The sequence below is a fragment of the Colius striatus genome, chromosome W (genome assembly GCF_028858725.1).
Source record: "Colius striatus isolate bColStr4 chromosome W, bColStr4.1.hap1, whole genome shotgun sequence".
Taxonomy (NCBI): Eukaryota; Metazoa; Chordata; class Aves; order Coliiformes; family Coliidae; genus Colius; species Colius striatus.
Genome location: NC_084789.1, coordinates 15,418,890 through 15,438,101, shown reverse-complemented (window position 1 = coordinate 15,438,101; position 19,212 = coordinate 15,418,890). Strand labels below are relative to the sequence as shown.

At 42.7% G+C, this 19,212-nt stretch overlaps 1 protein-coding gene across 7 annotated transcripts in view; it reads right to left on the bottom strand.

Annotated features, from left to right (window-relative positions):
* Positions 1-1,137: 1,137 nt before the first annotated feature.
* The window catches only part of LOC133628557 (ubiquilin-1-like), a 40,869-nt gene continuing 22,794 nt past the window's right edge, over positions 1,138-19,212 (bottom strand). The window contains exons 8-11 of one of the 7 annotated variants that reach the window (XR_009820744.1): positions 12,259-12,374; positions 11,745-11,913; positions 6,532-6,641; positions 1,759-1,777 (exon numbers count right to left, since the gene is read on the bottom strand). Coding sequence is in view for 6 of the 7 variants with exons in the window: in XM_062016910.1 (XP_061872894.1) it covers positions 9,860-10,015; positions 11,745-11,913; positions 12,259-12,374 (441 nt within the window). In the remaining variant the exon portion in view is untranslated. The other 6 variants (XM_062016912.1, XM_062016913.1, XM_062016910.1 and 3 more) reach the window with 6 other exon arrangements.

The following is a 19,212-nucleotide window of genomic DNA, read 5'->3' as shown; positions in this document are numbered from 1 at the left end:
TTGCAAAACTGCGGCAGTAACGGAGTGAGAATGTGAAAACATCTCTGCAGACACCAAGGTCAGTGGAGAAAGAGGGGGAGGAGGGTGCTCAGGCCCTGGAAGAAAGACTCCCCTGTGACCTGTGATGAAGACCATGATGAGGCAGGCTGTTCCCCATGCAGTCCATGGAGGACCATGAGGGAGCAGAGATCCTCTCGCAGCCTGTGGAGGACCCCACTCTGGAGAGGGTGGATGCCCAAAGGAGGCTGTGACTCCACGGGCAGCCTCTATTAGAACAAGTTCCGGGCAGGACCTCGCAGCCTGTGTGGAGAGAGGAGCCACGCCAGAGAGTAGGTTTTCTGTCAGGACTTGTGAACCTGTAAGGGTCTCACGCTGGAGCAGTCTGTTCCTGAAGAACTGTTCTCCCAGTGGATGACTCACGTTGGGGCAGTGTGTGAGGAGCTGCCCCCATGAGAGGCCCCATGCAAGAGCAGTTTGTAAAGAACTGTAGCCCATGGGAAGGACCCATGCTGGAGAAGTTTGTGAGGGACTGTCTCCCGTGGGAGGGACCTCACACTGTAGCAGTGGGAAGTGTGAGGAGGCCTCCTCCTGAGAAGAAGCAGTGGCAAAATCCATCTGTAATGAACTGATCATAACCCCCATCCCCAATCCTCTGCATTGCTGTGGGGGGAAGGAAGGAGAGTCCTGGGAAGAGGGAAGGATGGGGGGAGATGTTTTAAGACTTGGGTTTATTTCTCATCTCCCGGCTCCTAATGGGTTATTTAATATAGCCAACCTTTTGCTCCCCAAGTTGAGTTTGTTTTGCCTGTGATGCTAATTGCTGAGCAATCTCCCTGTCTTTATCTTGACTCACAAACCTCTTGTTATATTTCTCTCTCCCCTGTCCAATTTAGGAAGGGAAGTGATAGAATGACTTGGTGGGCATCTGACACCCAGCCAGGGCTAAACCACCTGTCCTGGTTTAGGCCCATCAGGGAACAAAGACCACTATTAACCAAAGAGGCTGAGAATTGCTCAAGGGCAGGGAGAGCTTAATTGCCGCTTAAGGTTCAGGACAAAACAGACCAGGCTACTCGGCTTGGGGAAGAAAACAGAAAAATAATTTAATGCAACATCAACTAAAACATACCCCCAAAAACCCAAAACATAACCAAAATGAAACAGCACAGAGTAATACATCAATGAAGAGTCCAACCAGCCTTTTTAAGAACACCTTCTTGCCACACCTCCCCTCTTCCCAGGCTCAGAGCCCTGATCCTGGTGTTTTTACCCTGTCCCCCCTGAACGGTTTGGGGGGGCGGGCAGTGGGGGTTTCAGTCTGTTCCCGATAGCTTCTGCTGTTTGTTCCTCCTCAGGACGGGTGAACTCCACACCAGTCCTCCCTGCAAGTCCGTGGGGTAACTCACATACACAACAGACCTGCACGGGCTGCTCCGACGTGCACTTATTCCAAAGGCTGCAGCTCCTCTTTGCCTCTCGTGTGGGACTGCTCTGCGACGTGCAGGCTCTCCAACACGGCCTGGGCCATGGCCGTCTCCCCACACAGTCCCTTGCCCGTCCGGGCTCACTCACATGGAGTTGCTGGTAACTCTCGGTCCTGCCATGGATCTCCATAGGTTGCATGGGCACAGCTTGCATTCTCGCCACGGCTTGCAGAGGAGTCTCTGGTCTATTGCTTCTCCTTCCTTCCTCCTTCTCTGGCTGAAGGGTCCGCATGGTCACCTCCATCTTGTATCACTCATACACCTCCCGCCAGAGGTGGGTGTGAACCCAGGAGCTGGGGGAGAGTCCACAAACTCTTTACCGGGTCTTCACTGCAACCCCCTCCCCCTGTTACTAAGCCAAAAGCTGCTCCTTGCTAAACCAGACCACCACCACACCCAAGTTAAGTAGTCAAGTCTGTTTTGCCTGGAACCATAATTGGCAAGTGAGCCCTCCCTGTCCTTTTCTTGAGCCACGAGGCCCTTGGTTATCTTTTCTGCTCCCATCTCACTGGGGCCTCTACCATCCTCCCGGAGGTGGATGTGCATGTGAGGCGAGCAAGTGGCTGTGTGATGCTTCATTGCTGACTGGGCTTAAATCATGGCAGTTGGAAGAGACCTTTAAAGATCATCTAGTCCAACATCTTTCACTAGACCAAGTAGATCAAAGCCCCATCCAACCTGTCCTTGAACACCTCCAATGATGGGGCATGCACAGCTTCTCTGGGCAACTTGTTCCAGTGTCTCACCACCCTCATCATAAATAATTTCTTCATTATATCCAATGTAAACCTACCCTCTTTCATCTTAAATCCATTGCTCCTTGTCCTGTCATTACAGGCCCTGGTAAAAAGTCTCTCTCCATTGTTCTTATAAGCCCCCTTTTATATATTGAAAGGCCACAATAAGGTCTCCTCAGAGCCTTCTCTTCTCTAGGCTAAATAACCCCAACTATCTCAGCCTGTCTTTATAGGAAAGATGTTCCAGCCCTCGGATCATTTTTGTGGCCCTTCTCTGGACCCTCTCTAACAGGTCTATGTCTTTCTTGAACTGGGATCCCCAGTGGGGTCTCCCAAGAGTGGAGGGGGAGAATCACCTCCCTCGACTCACCGGCCAAGCTTTTTTCTTTTAATGCAGTCCAGGATTCACACTGTGGTGCAAGAGGACTATAATTTTTTAGGTATTGATAAATTCTGGGATCTTGGTTAGCTAATATGCTGATGACACAAAACTGAGAGGAGTAGCTGATATGCCAGAGGGTTATGCTGCCATTCAGAGGGATATTGACAGACTGGAGAAATGAGCTGGTGGACACCAGACTGAACATGAGCCAGCAATGTGCCCTTGCAGCAAAGAATGGTATCCTGGGCTGCATTAGGAGGAGTGTTGCCAGCAGGTCGAGGTGATTCTTCCCCTCTACTCAGCACTGGTGAGGCCATACCTGGAGTCCCTGTGTCCAATTCTGGGCTCTTCCATACAAGCAAGACATGGACATACTGGAGGGAGTCTAACAAAGGGCCACAAAGATAATGAAAGGACTGGAGCATCTCACATATGAAGAAAGGCTGAGAGAGTTGGGACTGTTTAGCCTGGAGAAGGCTCAGGGGAGATCTCATCAATGTAGATAAATACCTGAAGGAGGGAGAGTGCAAAGAAGATGGTGACAGGCTCTTGTCAGTGGCACAAATTGAAACAGGAGGTTCTTGTCTGATCATAAGGAAAGACTTTTTTACTGTGAAGGTGACTGAGCACTGGAACAGGTTGCCCAGGGAGATATTAGAGTCTCCTTCCTTGGATATGTTCAAAAGCCATCTCTACATGTCCACAGGCAACTGGCCTAGGTGTCCCGGCTTGAGCAGGGGTGTTGGACCAGATGAACTCCACAGGTCCCTTCCGACCTCAACCAGTCTGTGATTTTGTGATGACTTCATCCCAGCCAGACCCAGTACAATTCTTATTAAAGACTGATCTTTCATTAATGGTTGGAAGTTCATCTAAGCCAGTATGTCATGTATGGAATCCTCCCCTTGAGAGGAAGAAGCAGCAGAGACAATGTGTGATGAACTGACTGTAACCCCCATTCCCCTATGTCACTGAGGGAGAGGAGGTGGAGATCTGGGAAGAAGGAAGGGGTGGGAGGAAGGTTTTTTAAAATTTAGTTTTTATGTCTCATTGCCATACTCCATTCTGATTGGTAATAAATTAAACTCATTTTCTCCAAGTTGAGTCTGTTTTGCCTGTGATGGTAATTACTGAGTGATCTCCCTGTCCATATGTCAACCCACGAGACTTTTGTTATATTTTTTTCTGTCATCTGGAGCATCTCCCCCCTCTCCTTTGACCTTGATGTCTGCAGGGTGATTTCTTTCACATTTTTTCTCATTCTTCCCTCTCACAGATGCTGCACAGCTTTTTTTTTTTTTTTTTTTTTTTTTTAACCCTTTCTTAAATGCCATTACAGAGGCACCACCAACTTCAGCATTGGGCTCAGCTTTGGCCAGCAGCAGGTCCATCTTGTAGTCATCTGAAACTGGTTTTGTCCAACATGTTCTCTTCCCACAGAAGCCACTCCTACATCCAATATCAAAACTTTGCCCTGTAAACCCAATAGATCCCTATTTCTCTGCATCTCTTGTCCCCCAAAGCTTTCTTTAGTCTGGCTTCACACCGTGGTTGTTGCATGTATGTATCAGGTAATCATACCTTAGTGGAGTGTGGGTTAATTTACTGAGAAATGTAGAATGGAACATGATCCATTGTTTCTTGTGACATGCCTGCCCAAGGTCACTGCCCAGTTCCAGAAACTTTAAAAAATCAAGTATACATTAACTGCCTAATTACAAAGTTTAATTATTAGCACTGATTAAATAGCAGACATTGACATTGGCTCATCTAGCTGATAACACTAATTACAACAAGTTCTCATTTCCTTGTGAACCAAAAAGTGAGAAATGTGTCATGATTTTTTTAATAGGTCTATACCTAATTTTAATTTGACTACAGACATTTCAGTCATCAATTTACAATGACAACTAATTCTGGATTGGCTTTTTGGTGTAACACACACATCCACAGTTTAACGTTTTATTTATTTTTTTGGGAAAACTTGATGGTAAAAAAAAAAATTAAAAATGCACAGTCCCACAGGCCATAACTTTAACTACATCCAATACCTTGCATAACTCAAAGGGAGCACATGTGTAGTATTGCCACTGCATAGGGTTACAGCACACATAACAAACATGACATTTAACATTACAGTTGGAGCATCTTTCTTATGAGGAAAGGCTGCGGGATCTGGAGCTGTTCAGCCTAGAGAAGAGGAGACTGAGAGGGGACCTCATTAATACTTACAAGTATTTAAAAAGTGTATGTCAAGAGGATAGGGTGACACTTTTTTCTGTAGTGCCCAGTGATAGGACTAGGGGTAATGGACAAATGCTGGAACACAAAAAGTTCCACTTAAACACAAGGAAAAATTTCTTTACTGTAAGGGTGACGAAGAACTGAAACAGGCTTCCCGGGGAGGTTGTGGAATCTCCTTCTCTGGAGGATTTCAAAACCTACCTGGACCCATTCCTGAGTGACCTGAGTGGACCTGCTTCAGCAGAGGGGGTGGACTAGATGATCTTTATAGGTACCCTTCCAACCAAATATAATGAGAGGTTTGTGAGTCGAGATAAGGACAGGGAGATCACTCAGCAATTACCATCATAGGCAAAACAGACTCAACTTGGGGAGAAAATGTTTGATTTATTAATGAACAATCAGAACAGAGCAGAGAAATGAGAAATAAACCCAAATCTTAAAAACACCTCCCCCCACTCCTCCTTCTTCTCAGAACTCTTCTTCATTCTCCCCCAGTGATGCAGGGTATGGGGGTTATGGTCAGTTCATTATAGATGGACTTTGCCACTGCTTCTTCTCAGGGGGAGGCCTCCTCACACTTCCCACTGCTACACTGTGGGGTCCTTCCCACAGGAGATAGTCCTCCACAAGCCTCTCCAACATGAGTCACTAATTGGCTTGGCCTTGGTCAGATGAGGGTCCATCTCAGAATTGATTTGCAATAGTCCTATCAGCTAGAGGGGAAACTTCTAGCAGCTCTTTGTTTAAAGAAGTGACCCCTGTAGCCCCCCACTACCAAAAGCTGGTCCAGGCAAAACCACCACAGTAAGATTCTACAAATCAGATCTAAATAGAATCATCCCCATATACAGTTGTACATGGATAATTATTTTTAACGTTGCCATGCAAATTTAGCCACTATGAAAATTAGAGAAGTGATCTCCCCTTGTGGTACCTTTGCTTTTAATGAATTCTTCGTAACTTTACAAGCAAAGAGCTTTTCTAATATATCCACTGATCAAATGCAGACTTATGCTTTTTTCAGACACAATAAAACTAAATAATTCATGAAAATACACAGTGATAGGAAAGCAGCTTTGTGAGATACTGCCAAGCAGTAATATTAAATTTCAAACCCTTATAACTAAAACCAAATTGGACATTTGCAAAAGTGAGTGCTTAAAAGGTTAGACACTCAGTGGTGAGGGTATGCAAATATTCTATTATGCCATTAAGTAAAACAAGTGTGATGTATATTTTATTATTAAAGACAATAAATTTTTACCCCTACTACAAACCTTGTTCCACCTACTGCTACTTTTAACAATTTAGATCTTCTCCAACAAAACCTAAATTCCTCCTGCACTAAAGGTGTCTCGGTGTTTTACCACTAAGTCACTAATTGTTATTGCTAATTGACAATAGTTACGTAGTTAAAATTAAATTGTACCTCAAGTAGTAAACTTAGCTCAACTATTTGTTGTATAGCTTAGGTTAAATTCTACTTTTTCTTAAATTCTAATAGAATTTGACTTCAAATATCGCATGTTTTTTTTTTACTTACATAGGTGAACTGGATCTTGACTCAAAAGAACATCAATAGAATTCGGATTCAGTGCTTTAGTATCTTAGCAATAACCATTGGCAAAAAATCATTCCCTTGCCTACTTCAGCTTTACCTTTTTGTCTCATTTAGACTCACCCAGGGTCAAAAGACCACGATCAGACTTAAGTACCCCAGACTTCGGAACTCCGGAAGGACAGGGAGGGGTTAATTGCCACTTATGGTCCCAGACAAAACTGTGAGGCTTTCTTGGGGAAGAAAACAAAACTTAATTTAATCCACCTCCAACCAAAACATAACAGAAAATATCCAATGGAAAAACAATAGAGTAGGGCGAATGATGGAAGTGTAACCAGCCCTTTAAGATCCCCTTTTTCCCCCACTGTCAACGTCCGGGAGACAGAAGAGGCAGGAATCAGACAGCAAATCAACATGATTTGTAACTTAGACGTTTATTCTCTCTATTTGATCACTTATATACTTTGCCAAGTGAAAGCACGCGGTTTACAAATGCAGGGGATTGGTTGAGCCTTGCATGCGTTCCAGCAAGTAATGATTGGTTAACAAAAATAGTATAGCATATTCTTGTAATCAGGACATCGACCTTCCAGATGTTCAAAGCCCTTGTTCTTGTGCATCCTTTTGAGATGTTTTATGGCTTTGTTTATGTTTCTTAAGCCCTCAAGGTTAGAGCGTCCGTCCTTGGGTCGCTGCACGTACTCCTAAGAGATTCTTTTGTACACTGGCTTTAACTCAAAGGCTCCTACTAAAGTCCCAACACCTCCCCCTCTTTTTTCAAAAACTGCTTCAGCTAAGCTAGTCATTCGTGATGATATAATACGTACAAAGCAGGGTCCTAATAGCAATATAACAAGAAGAATCAACAAGATTATCGCTGCAGTTTTGATTAACTCCTTAGCCCAAGCAGTAATTCCGCAAGACATCAGCCAGTCATCAAAAGGGTTGTGATTTTGTTATTTTAGAAGTGTGGTCTCGCAGCCATTTTAACTGCTGATGGATGGAAGGACTGTGGTCTGATAGATTGAAGCAACACATGCCCTCAACTTCTTCGCATCCCTTTCCCTGTGCTAAGAGCAGATAATCAACAGCAGCTTGGTTTTGTAACACTGCCTGACGAAGACCATCTGTATCTTGTGCTATCTGTGTTAATACTGCAGTAGTGACATTAGCTTGTTTAGCCGTCCAACACGTCTCTCGATAGTGGATAATGCATGAGCTGTTCCAAGCATAGGTATAAGAGAGCCAAAAAATCGAGCAGTATGACTCCATAAGGGTACTTCACCATTACACTCGGGGCCTAAGATGGATACATCTCTCCTTGATCGGGTATAATTAGCCTGTAATCCTTTTATAATCTGCATGCTTGGAGCTAGCATTGTTAAAGACCCTAAATAACAAGGTCCCCCTTGTGCATGTTTCGGGACACCTGGCCAGGCCCTGTCTCCACAAATGAGGTATACACCTGGCTTTTGCTATTGCTAAGCAAATGCTATTTATTAACATACAGCAGAATGCTTTTTTTGCTACTTTCACTTTATCTAAATAGTCTTCAGTATCATGTGACCCTTTCTCTCTGTCCCCTACATTATTGCTTGCTAATCTTAGCCCAAAGTCTGTAAATAGACCTAGAGTTAACACTGAAAGATCAGTTGTCTTGGATGCTGGATAATCACCAATTGCAAACACACCAAAACAAGATGCTTAAATACTTTTAATTCATTTATTATCTGTGCACAAGACATAACTACTAATAAAAACTTAAGAGATATGCAGAATTTTTTTTACACGGTGGTTAAAAGTAATTTAGAATATCACATGACAATGGTTGAAAGCAATATTTTCAATTACAAATCATAATATATGTTAGAATCTCAATGGAACAAGCCAAAACGCCTCAGAAACACTTTCAGAGCATAAGACAGTGCTCCTCTAATTTGCAAAAAGGTAATTTACACTTAATCTATAACAATGTTGCAATGAGACAATGTTACAGTGCAATTTTCTTTATGGCTAGCTATGAAGATATAACTAGAACAGCAATTCTAGTATATTTAAATGAATTTGCATAAGCATTTTTTCTGAGACGTTTACCAAAGATGTTGGAAGATTCTACACTAAAAAAAATGTCTTACTACTTATTTTTTTCCCTGGCCTTTTTTGGTTACTTAGAATGTAATTCTATTGCAATGTGTAAATTTATAGAAATAAACTGTCTCCATTGTATATGTTGTGTTTCTATTTCATACAAATAAAAGCAAAAATGGTAAATTACTCAAGTGGTATAGATTTTACAGAATTTTGCTAGCAAAAAAATACATGCCAAAATCACCATAAGCAGTATTGGTACCTACAAATTATAGCCTTCAATTGTTTTGGTTTTAATCTGTATCACAGAATCATAGAATCATAGAATGGTAGGGTTGGAAGAGACCTTTAGTGATCATCTAGTCCAACCTCCCTGCAGAAGCAGGTCAACCTAGATCAGGTCACATAGGAACATATCCAGGCGGGTCTTGAAGACCTTCAAGGAAGGAGACTCCACAACCCCTCTGGGCAGCCTGTTCCACTGCTCCGTCACTCTCACAGCAAAATAGTTTTTTCTTATATTTAAATGGAACTTTTTGTGTTCCAGCTTCATCCCATTACCCCTTGTCCTGTTGCTAGCTACACCAGAAAAAAGGGATGCCCCAACCTCCTGACATCTACCATTTAGATATTTGTAAATATTAATGAGATCCTCCCTCAATCTCCTCTTCTCTAGACTAAACAGCCCCAGTTCCCGTAGCCTTTCCTCATAAGGAAGATGCTCCAGTCCCCTGATCATCTTTGTGGCCCTGTGCTGGACTCCAGAAATTCCCTGTCTATCTTGAGCTGAGGAGCCCAGAACTGGACACAGTACTCCAGATGAGGCCTCACCAGGGCAGAGTAGAGGAGGAGGAGAACCTCCCTTGACCTGCAGGTCACACTCTTCTTGAGGCATCCCAGGATGCCATTGGCCCTCTTGGTCAAGAGGGCACATTGCTGGTTCATGTTTGGTTTATTATCAATCAGGAACGCCCAGGTCTCTCTCTGCAGAGCTGCTCTCCAGCAGGTCGATCCCCAGCCTGTACCATATCCTACATACATTACTACTGAAGGCTAATGGTTTAGTAGAAAATAAATTGGACAGTTTTAAGTCAGACAAAGTCTGCTCAACCAACTGTGAAAGTTGATATCATTTCCAAAAAATTAAGAAATAATGAAGAACAAAAGTGATGTGCATGCAACAACTGAGTGAAAATACATCAATTCCCCATTTGAAGAAAACAACTGCACTTGACCTTAAAACACGACTGATTTTAGTTATAATAAGACAATCCCAAGAGCCAGAATGAAATAAACTATTTTAACAATTTAAGAGCTGTTTTCAAAAAATAAATTACATTTTCAAGTTAAAGAAACACTGCTATGAAGGCTGAGCACCAAGCAGCCTTTCAATAGCTGCACTGATATCTCCTCCTGTTGCTATGAGAGCTTGTAAGTTTGCTTCATGGTTCAAAAAGCCCATTGCAGTCAGCTGCTCCAGTTGTTGCTGAAATCTAACTTCTGGATTTTGTAACTGCTAAGAAAAAAAATCTCAAGCTATAAAAGCATAATAAACATTTGTCTCTGAACCACTTCTTGTTTTTATCAATTTCCAAATAAAGCATTTTCAAATTTCATTCACATATGAATTATTGATCAAACAATTCAGATTAGCCTCAAATTTTAAGAGCATCTTCACTTACATGATGTTTTTGAACTACAAGAGTACCTGCATGTTTGATAAAAAAGGAACAGTTAAATCTAATAAGTGTCCCAAGAACAGTTTCTTGAAGATGTGCATGCAGATATTTTTCTTTTTTTTTTCTTTTTCCTTTTTTTTTTAAAAGAAAAGACTCTAATATAGTAATGTGGGACAGTAGAATTTTGAGAATTTCATTGTTGGCAACAGTGAATGTGGTAGGTTATTTTTTCCTTAACCTAAAAGTTGTCTGTTTAATGCTCCAAGTATTTGTTGACTAAATTTACCAAAATTCTAGTTACAAAAACTTCAGCCTAAGGCAAAGTGAAAGCTATACTTTATGAGCTCATCTTGCTTAAATGAATTGCTCATAAACTCATGGCAAAATTATCAATAATTTCAGTTGTATGATCTTCAACTCAGAGGAATTTTTGAAACAAAACAATCATATGAAAATAATACACTTCAGGTATATAGAGTCAGAGTAATATTGAGAAGTCACTTTTTGAAATGAGACAGTTTACATATCAACATATGATTTTTGCAGCTACTGCAATTTTTTTTTCCTAGTTAAAGTTTCAACCATTAAAAAAATCCTACCAGTATTTAAAAACTGTATATACTTCCAATCCAATAAAATGCAAATATACTGCCTGAAATGGAAACATTCTCCCCTCCCCCCGTTTTCTTCCTCTAAGTAAAACCAAACAGAATACTGAATTGGTAGCCTAAGACCTAGCAGGATAAAAATATCTATGGGTTTCTTATAGCTATGTATACAACCACTTTCTCATGGTCACATAAAATAATTTTTTTCTGTCAGATCAGCAAGCTGAACTACCTTAATCTGTGGCAAAAGAGGTGGCAAGAGCAGGACTTTCCCTTTTACCAGCAGTCTGCCATTACACTGGATATGTACCACAGTGTAATGGTGCTGTTTCATACAGCACTCCTGAGATACCTCTCCATTGTTCTATATGTGCCTCCTTTAAAGTCAGTCTTGCTCACCACCCTACATTTACCCGCAAAGCTACAATCTTTGCTTGACTTCTGGAGCTCTCCAGAAAGCCTCAATATCACTTTGTATGTTAATAAAATGTACACTGTGCAGTCTGGACCTGCAGGATGTCAAGGAACCATGCCACAAATTCAGGTAAAAATAACCTGAGCTGTCACAGCTACAGAGTAACAACCAGCAACACAAAGTACAGAGATAATGATGTTCAGTACACTTAAGTTGTTTTCTTGTCTGAACTCACATTTCACTTGCCAGGGATCCAGTCTTCTTCTACAGTGTTAAAAACACTGTAATCTGTTTCTTTCCAGGCATTTCAGAAACTCCAGGGTATGAAGATATGTGTACAACAACCAATTAGAGGATGCTTTTACTCAAATGTGATGTTTTTCCAGCACAGCTAGAACATCACTTTTAAGCTTCCTCTACTCTCCTTTGACAAAAAGCATTCTGGTGGTTTACACTGGGGTGGAGAGGCTGGATATTTAAAAATCCAAACAAACAAACTCCCCAACAACAATTTCCCCCCCGGAATACAGTGAACTACTTTACCTGAGCATTTGCACCAGCAAGTGCCTGTAACATTTGTTGAACAAACTGCTGGTGATCAGATTCAACACTCCCTGATGTTGGACTTGTATTTTCACTGAGAACAGAACTAGGTACAGTAGACCCTGTAAGAGCTCCAGTGCTTCCCAGTCCACCTAAATCAGGATTGAATCTGCACAAATGACAGAGGAATACATTGCTAACATAGAAAATGTCTTACTTGCAATGTCTCTTCCCATTATATATAATTGCTAACTAAAATTCTGTCAAGTAAAAAATGGATAACAACTTCAATAAAGCATCAAAACAAAGACCAGAGTCATCATTGCTTAAAAGTGTGTTGTAGACAAAAGTGCGACAGATTCTAAAACCATGTCTAGTGAAACTAAAAAATGCAAGAGGATCAGGTAGTAAAAACTGGATAAACCTCTATATCTTAAAAAGAAAGAGAAAAAGATAAAAAAAATATCCAAACACGATAAAAATTCTTGTATAAATTTGTATGACCAATTCTTACCCTGGTATAAGTCCCGGTGCTTCTGTTGCTAGTGTCTGCAAGCCCTGCTGAATCTGTAGCAAAGCCTGCATTGCTCTAGGGTTTGACATTGCTGATAATGTATCAGGATTCTGCATCTAAAAACAGGAGAGAAACTCATAGTTGAATAATATACAGACATTCAAAGTTGATCTTTATCACTAGATGTTTTATAGAATCTGATATCCTATCAGAACTTGTCATTTCTCAACTTCATATTTGAATGTTTACACAAAATCCTTCAGATTTATCTCAAAACTAAATTTTGAGAAAATTTCAAAGGAGGTCATCAATGAGCTCTCTAGATTCCTTTTAAAAAAGGAGAACCAAGGAAAAGTATTTCTCATTACTTCTTCTAGTAGACTTCATCATCTTCCAAAGCCATAGGAGGATATTAGTTCAACGCAATTCTAAATTAGTCGGAACAGCAACTGGTTCTGGCACAGCTGAGTTGACTGCAACATCCACTGCTGGAGTGAGAACAGCAAGTGGTTCTGAGTCCAGCAGTGGATGTAACAATAATGTCGTGGTTTGGCCCAGCTAGCACAGCAGCACCACGATGAGTCTCTCGCTCAGTGCCCCCATTCACCCCCCACTCTCGTTAGGATGGCGGAGGACCCAGCGAAATGGGAGTAAAAAGATAAGCAAGGTTGTTGTGGATTAAGACAAGGGCAGGGAGGGCTCACTGCCAATTACGGTTCCAGGCAAAACAGACTCCACTACTCGACTTAGAGAGGAAAGTAGAAAAGTTTATTCTACAAGAAACAGAATGCAATAAAAGCAAAAGGGGAGTAGGATGATGAGAAAATTACAACCAGCACTTTAAGATCTCCCTCCCTCATCCCTCCTTTCTTCCTGGGCCCAGCTCACTGCTCCCAATATCTCTACCTCCTCCCCTCTCAACGGCTCAGGGGTGCAGGGATTGGGGAACGTGGTCAGTCTCTCACAGATGGGCTCTGCCGCTTCTGTCTTCTCAGATGAGGACGACTCCTGGCATTCTCCCGTTGCTCCAACACGGGGTTCCTCCCCGGGGACACAGTCCTTAAGGAACTTCTCTGCTGTGGGTTGTTCCCAACAGCTGCAGCTTCTGCCAATACAGGGTCCCTCACACGGGACGCAGTTCTTGGTGAATATCTCTCGCGTGGATTCTTTGCCATGGTTGCAGTTTCTGCAGACAGAGGGTCCCTCCCTTGGGACAAGGCCTCTTCTGGGCATAAGTTTAATGAGCTGCTTTGTCATGGGTTCCTCCCCACAGTTACAGCTGTGGATATTGGGTCCCTTCCTCGGGACATGGCCTCTTCCAGCCATAGTCACTGTCCCTGGCTTGGGGGCTTTAATGAAGTGAATCGCTGCCCCTGGTCCGGAGCCAGCTTTATCAAAATGAGTCTCTACTGCTGATGCAGGGTCTTTAAAGAAATGAAAATAAATCTCAGCTTCACCAGTTCTCTCCACAGAATGCAGGGGAGTCTCTGCTACAGCACACCTCCTCCTCTCTTTCATCACTGACCTTGGAGTCCGCATGGCTGTTTCTCTCACTGTTCCTACTCCTTGCACCACCTCCAGTGAGAAGAAAAAGAAAAGGGCAGAAGAAGAAAGAAGATGGAGGAAGATGGAGGAAGAAACCTCCTCTTCCTGCTTCTTAAAAAGTGATCGTGGAGGCGTCTAATTGGCTCAGCCCCAGAAGTGGGTCTGGCTCAGAGCTGGGGAGAGTTGCAAGCAACTTCTTACAGGAGCCATCTTTACAGCCCCTTCCCCCTTACCAGAAAAGGCTGTCATGTCAAACCATGACAGTCTCCTATATCATACTACTGGTAAGCAACAAGGCTAAATACATTGAAACTTGACTAGTAGGTATCTAATATAGAAAGTTATAAAACATCTTTTTCTAGTTAAATGCAGAGTACAGCTATTCAGTCATGATAATTTGTGCATGTGTTCATATCTGTAGTGCCATCAACACCTATAAACATTCAAATACTCTACAAAACATACTAGCAAACATAACATTCAGGGATCCTCATTCTACTGCACCCACAGATAAAATATACTTTTGATTTCCAAAATTAAATGTCTAAAAAATGGACTATTTTAGATACAAAACCAAAACTAAATGACTTATGCTCACCTCTGCTTATAGATGGCACATATAAGTGAGAAGTTATTTGTTTCAGTTAGGAGTCTTGGTAGCCAGACCTACTTCAAATAGCAGACAGGCTGATTAATCTCAACAGCCTTCCCTTGGCAACTAGACCAAAGTCCTTCTAGTGCAAAAACATTTTTTGATTCAAAGAACTGCACAAATTAAAGTTAAGCTTCCTCTGGTGCAAAACAGAAGAAGAGAACAGGGCACAAAGATCAAGTGTTGATTCTGTCCTGAAATATGAGTGTGTAATGAGACTTGAGCACAGAAAATTTTTAAACACTCCCTTGTCATGAAGATTTGTATCTTCATGATAGCTGAAAGTCAGAGAATAACTAAATCTATAGCTGGTGAAGTTAATCCAAGTGATTAAAGGAGGAAGCTGCTGTGATTACTTTGTTTAAGAAAAGGACCTTTAAGCTATGACTTACTGTCTGATATATAGAGTTCTTTTAGAGAAAATTGACCCAATGTTCCTCTGAGCACTTAGGTGACTTGGATCTCTATTAATGTTTTTCATTCCAGCTGTAGAGTAGCAGCAATTCTGGGTAAATCTTATATAAAAGGAGTGGAAAGAATAGCTCGCAGATCTGATTTCCTAAATGTGCTGAGAAACTGGCCATTTATTCCAAGTGCTTTCCATTACAGAGTGGAACATTTCATAGTTTATGTCACTCAGTCCCATAATATAATGGCAACATATGAGTGAGGAAGTATGGTCTGTAATACTGTCAAAAGAATATCTAGATATTCCTCTAGTTTACTTTATCTGCTAATGTCATTGATCATTGCCCTGGTTTTGGTTGGGATACAGTTAAGTTTCTTCTGAGTAGCTGGCACAGGGCTAAGTGTTGGGTTTACCCTGAAGAGAATGTTGATAACATAAGAGTGTTTTAGTTATTGCTCAGCAGTGCTTGTGCAACATCAAGGCCTTTTCTGCTTCTCACTCTGCCCTGCCAGCAAGGAGGCTGGGGGGCGCAAGAAGCTGGGAAGAAGTATGGCCAGGTCAGCTGACCCGAACTAGCCAAAGGACTATTCCATACCATAGAACATCATACCCAGTATATAAATGGGGGAGCTGGTAAGGAGGGGCAGATCGTTGCTCAGGCATGGGTCAGTGGGTGATGAGCAATTGCATTATCTATCACTGGTCTTTTCTTGGATTTTGTTTCACTCTATTATTATTATATTTTATTGTTCTTATTATATTTTATTTATTACATTATTCTTATCTCAACCTACAAGATTTGTTTTCTTTTCCGATTCTCCTCCCCATTCTAGGGGATGTGGGGAGAGGAAAGAGTGAGCGAGTGGCTAGGTAGTTCTTAGTTACTGGCTGGGGTTAAACCACAACAATTATCTGATCTAACATGGAGAAGACAGCAGACAACCAGATGTGCAGATAAACCCCAAGGTGATGCTGATGGAAACAGATACATCTGGGTAAGGATTAGGGGGATGGATGTTATAGTGGGTGTCTACTATCGAATGTCCAGCCAGGATGCAAGCACTGATGAATTATTCTGTAGGCAATTCGAAGAAATCTCTGGATCAGTAGTCCTGGTCTTTAAGGGAGATTTCAACTTCCCAGGCATCAACCAGGAATACCATACTGCTGAGATAAGTCTGGGAAATTCTGAAAGTTTGTGGAAGATAATTTATCACAAGTATTCAGTGAGACAACTAGGAAAGATGTCCTCTGAGACTTCTTGTTTGTGAAAAGAGAAGGACTCATGGGAGATTTGATGGTAGGAGGAAGGACTTCCAGAGGAATTCAAATTAAAGGAGAATTTTTTTTTTTGGTTGATGAGGACTGTGTGAAGGATCAGTTGAGCAATGTGGATGAACATAAATCCAAGGGTACCGATGGGATGCACCTGCAAGTGCTGAGGGAGCTGGTGGAAGTCATTGCTAAACCACTCTCCATCATCTTCAGTAAGTCATGGAGAAGAGGAGAGGTCCCTCAGGATTGGAGGAAAGGCAAATGTCACTCCAGTCTTCAAAAAGGGCAAGAAGGAGGACCTGGGTAACTACAGACTGGTCAACCTCACCTCCATCCTTGGAAAGGTGATGGAACAACTTATCCTGGGTGCTGTCTCCAGGCATTTAAAGGACAAGAGGGTCATTAGGAGCAGCCAACATGCATTTACCAAGGGGAAGTCATGTTTGACCAACCTGATAACCTTTTATGAAGATGTAACCTGGTGGATAAATGGTGGTAGTGCAGGGGATGTGGTTTAGTTCCACTTAAGTAAAGCATTTCACACCATCTCCCATAGCATCCTTGTGGCAAAACTGAGAAAGTGCAAGCTGGATGATCAAGTAGTGAGGTGGATTGTTAACTGGGTGAAGGAAAGAAGGCAAGGTCTAGTTGGAGGCCTGTATCTAGTGGAGGCCCTCAGAGGTTGGTGCTGGGACCAGTACTGTTCAATATATTCATTCATTATCTCCATGAAGGAACACAGTTCACGGTCAGCAATTTTGCTGACAATACTAAACTGGGGGGAGTGGTTGACACACCAGAAGGCTGTGCTGCCATTCTATGCAACCTGGACAGGTTGGAGAGTTGGGCAGGGAGAAATCTAATGAAATTAAACAAGGGCAAGTGTAGAATCTTGCATCTAGATAATAATAACCCCATGTACTGGTACAGGTTGGGGAATGAACTCTTGGAGAGTAGTGTAGGGGAAAGGGACCTGAGAGTCTTGGTGGACAGCAGGATGACCATGACCCAGCATTAGCCAAGAAGGCCAATGGCATCCTGAGGTGTATTAGAAGGGCTGTGGTTAGCAGGCCGAGAGAGGTTCTCCTGCCTCCTCTACTCTGTCCTTGTAAGACCACATCTGCAATATTGTGTCCAGTTCTGGGCCCCTCAGTTCAAGGACAGGGAGCTGCTGGGAAGAGTTCAGTGCAGGGCCACCAAGATGATTAGGGGAGTGGAACATTTCCCTTATGATGAAAGGCTGAGGGAGCTGGGGCTCTTTAGCTTGGAGAAGAGGAGACTGAGGGGTGACCTCATTAATGTTTACAAATACATAAAAGGACGGGTGTCAGGAGGATGGAGCCTGTTCTCAGTGATGTCCAATGATAGGACATGGGGCAATAGGTATAAGTTGGAACATAGGGGTTCCAAAGAAACATAAGGAAGAATTTCTTCACTGTGAGGGTGACAGAGCAATGGAACAGGCTGCCCAGATGGGTTGTTGAGTCTCCTTCCCTGGAAATATTCAAAACCCACCTGGACGAATTTCTGTGTGACCTACTCTAGGTGGTCCTGCTCTGGCAGGGGGAGTTGACTAGATGATCTTTTGAGGTCCCTTCCAGTCCTTGAGATTCTGTGATTTAGGACTCAATGAATGCTGGTCAGTTTTTAAGAACCATTTTTTAAAAGCCCAGGAGCAGAAATACCATTGTGTCATAAATCAAGCAAGCAGGGCAGAAGACCAGCTTGGCTGAACAAGGAATTCCTTGTGGAACTCAGTAGAGAAAAGAAATTGTATGATCTCTTGAAGCAAGGCCAGGCTTCGCTGGAAGATTACAGAGCTGTGGTTCTTATATGCAAGGAGAAGACACAAAAGGCTCAACTAGAGTTGAAACTGCTGTGTTGTATCAGACAAGAAGAAAGGCTTTTTAAAGTACGTTAGTAGAAAGAGGAGATCTAAGGAAAACATTAGAGGAATTGTTAAAGATGGTCACCTAACAAACAGGGACCAAGAAAAAGCAGAGGCATCCAGTGGTTTGGTTTTTTTTTTGCCTCAGTCATTGATATGGATAGACCATGGGTTGCCCAGTCCTCTGAGTTGGAGGACCATGAGTGTGGGAACAGCGACTTTCCATTCGTAGACAGTGAAATTGTAAGGGACCAGCTGTATTAGCTGAATGTTCACAAGTCCATGTAGCCTGATAGGATTCATCCCAGAATACTGAAGAAAGTAGCAGATGTGTCGTGGTTTTGTATGACAGTCGTTTCTGTTAAGGGGGAAGGGGCTGTAAAGATGGCTCCTGTAAGAAGTTGCTCAAAACTCTCCCCAGCTCTGAGCCAGATCCACTTCTGGGGCTGAGCCAATTAGACGTCTCCATGATCACTTTTTAAGAAGCCAGAAGAGGAGGTTTCTTCCTGTTTCTGTTTCTTCTTTCTTCTGTAGCTGCTTCTTTTCTCGCTGGTGGTGGTGCAAGGAGTGGGAAGAGAGAGAGAAACAACCATGTGGACTCCAAGGTCATTGAGAGAAGAGAGGAGGAGGTGTGCTGGAGCAGAGACTTCCCTGCATCCTGCAGAGAGAACTAGTGAAGCAGAAATTTGTTTCCATTTTGCTAAAGACCCCGGACCAGGGGCAGTGATACTTTTCGTTAAAGACCCTGTGCCAGGGGCAGTGACTATGACCAGAGGAGGTCATGTCCCGAGGGAGGGACCCAATATTCACAGAAGCTATAACTGTGGGGAACAACCCATACCAAAGACATTCATTAAAATTATACCCAGAAGAGGTCGCGTCCCGAGGGAGTGACCCTGTATCTGCAGAAGCTGCAACTGTGGGGAACCCGTGTCAGAGATATTCATTAAGGACTGCATCCTGTGTGAGGGACCCTGTATCGGCAGAAGCCATAGCTGCTGGGAAGAACCCACACCAGAGAAGTTTGTTAAGGACTGTGTCCCATGGGAGGGACTCCATATCGGAGCAAGAGAACAATGCAAGTAGTCCTCCTGTGAGAAGAGAGAAGCGGCAGAGACCATCTGTGAGAGATTGACCACTTCTCCGATTCCCTATACCCCCCACCATTGAGGGGGGAGGAAGTAG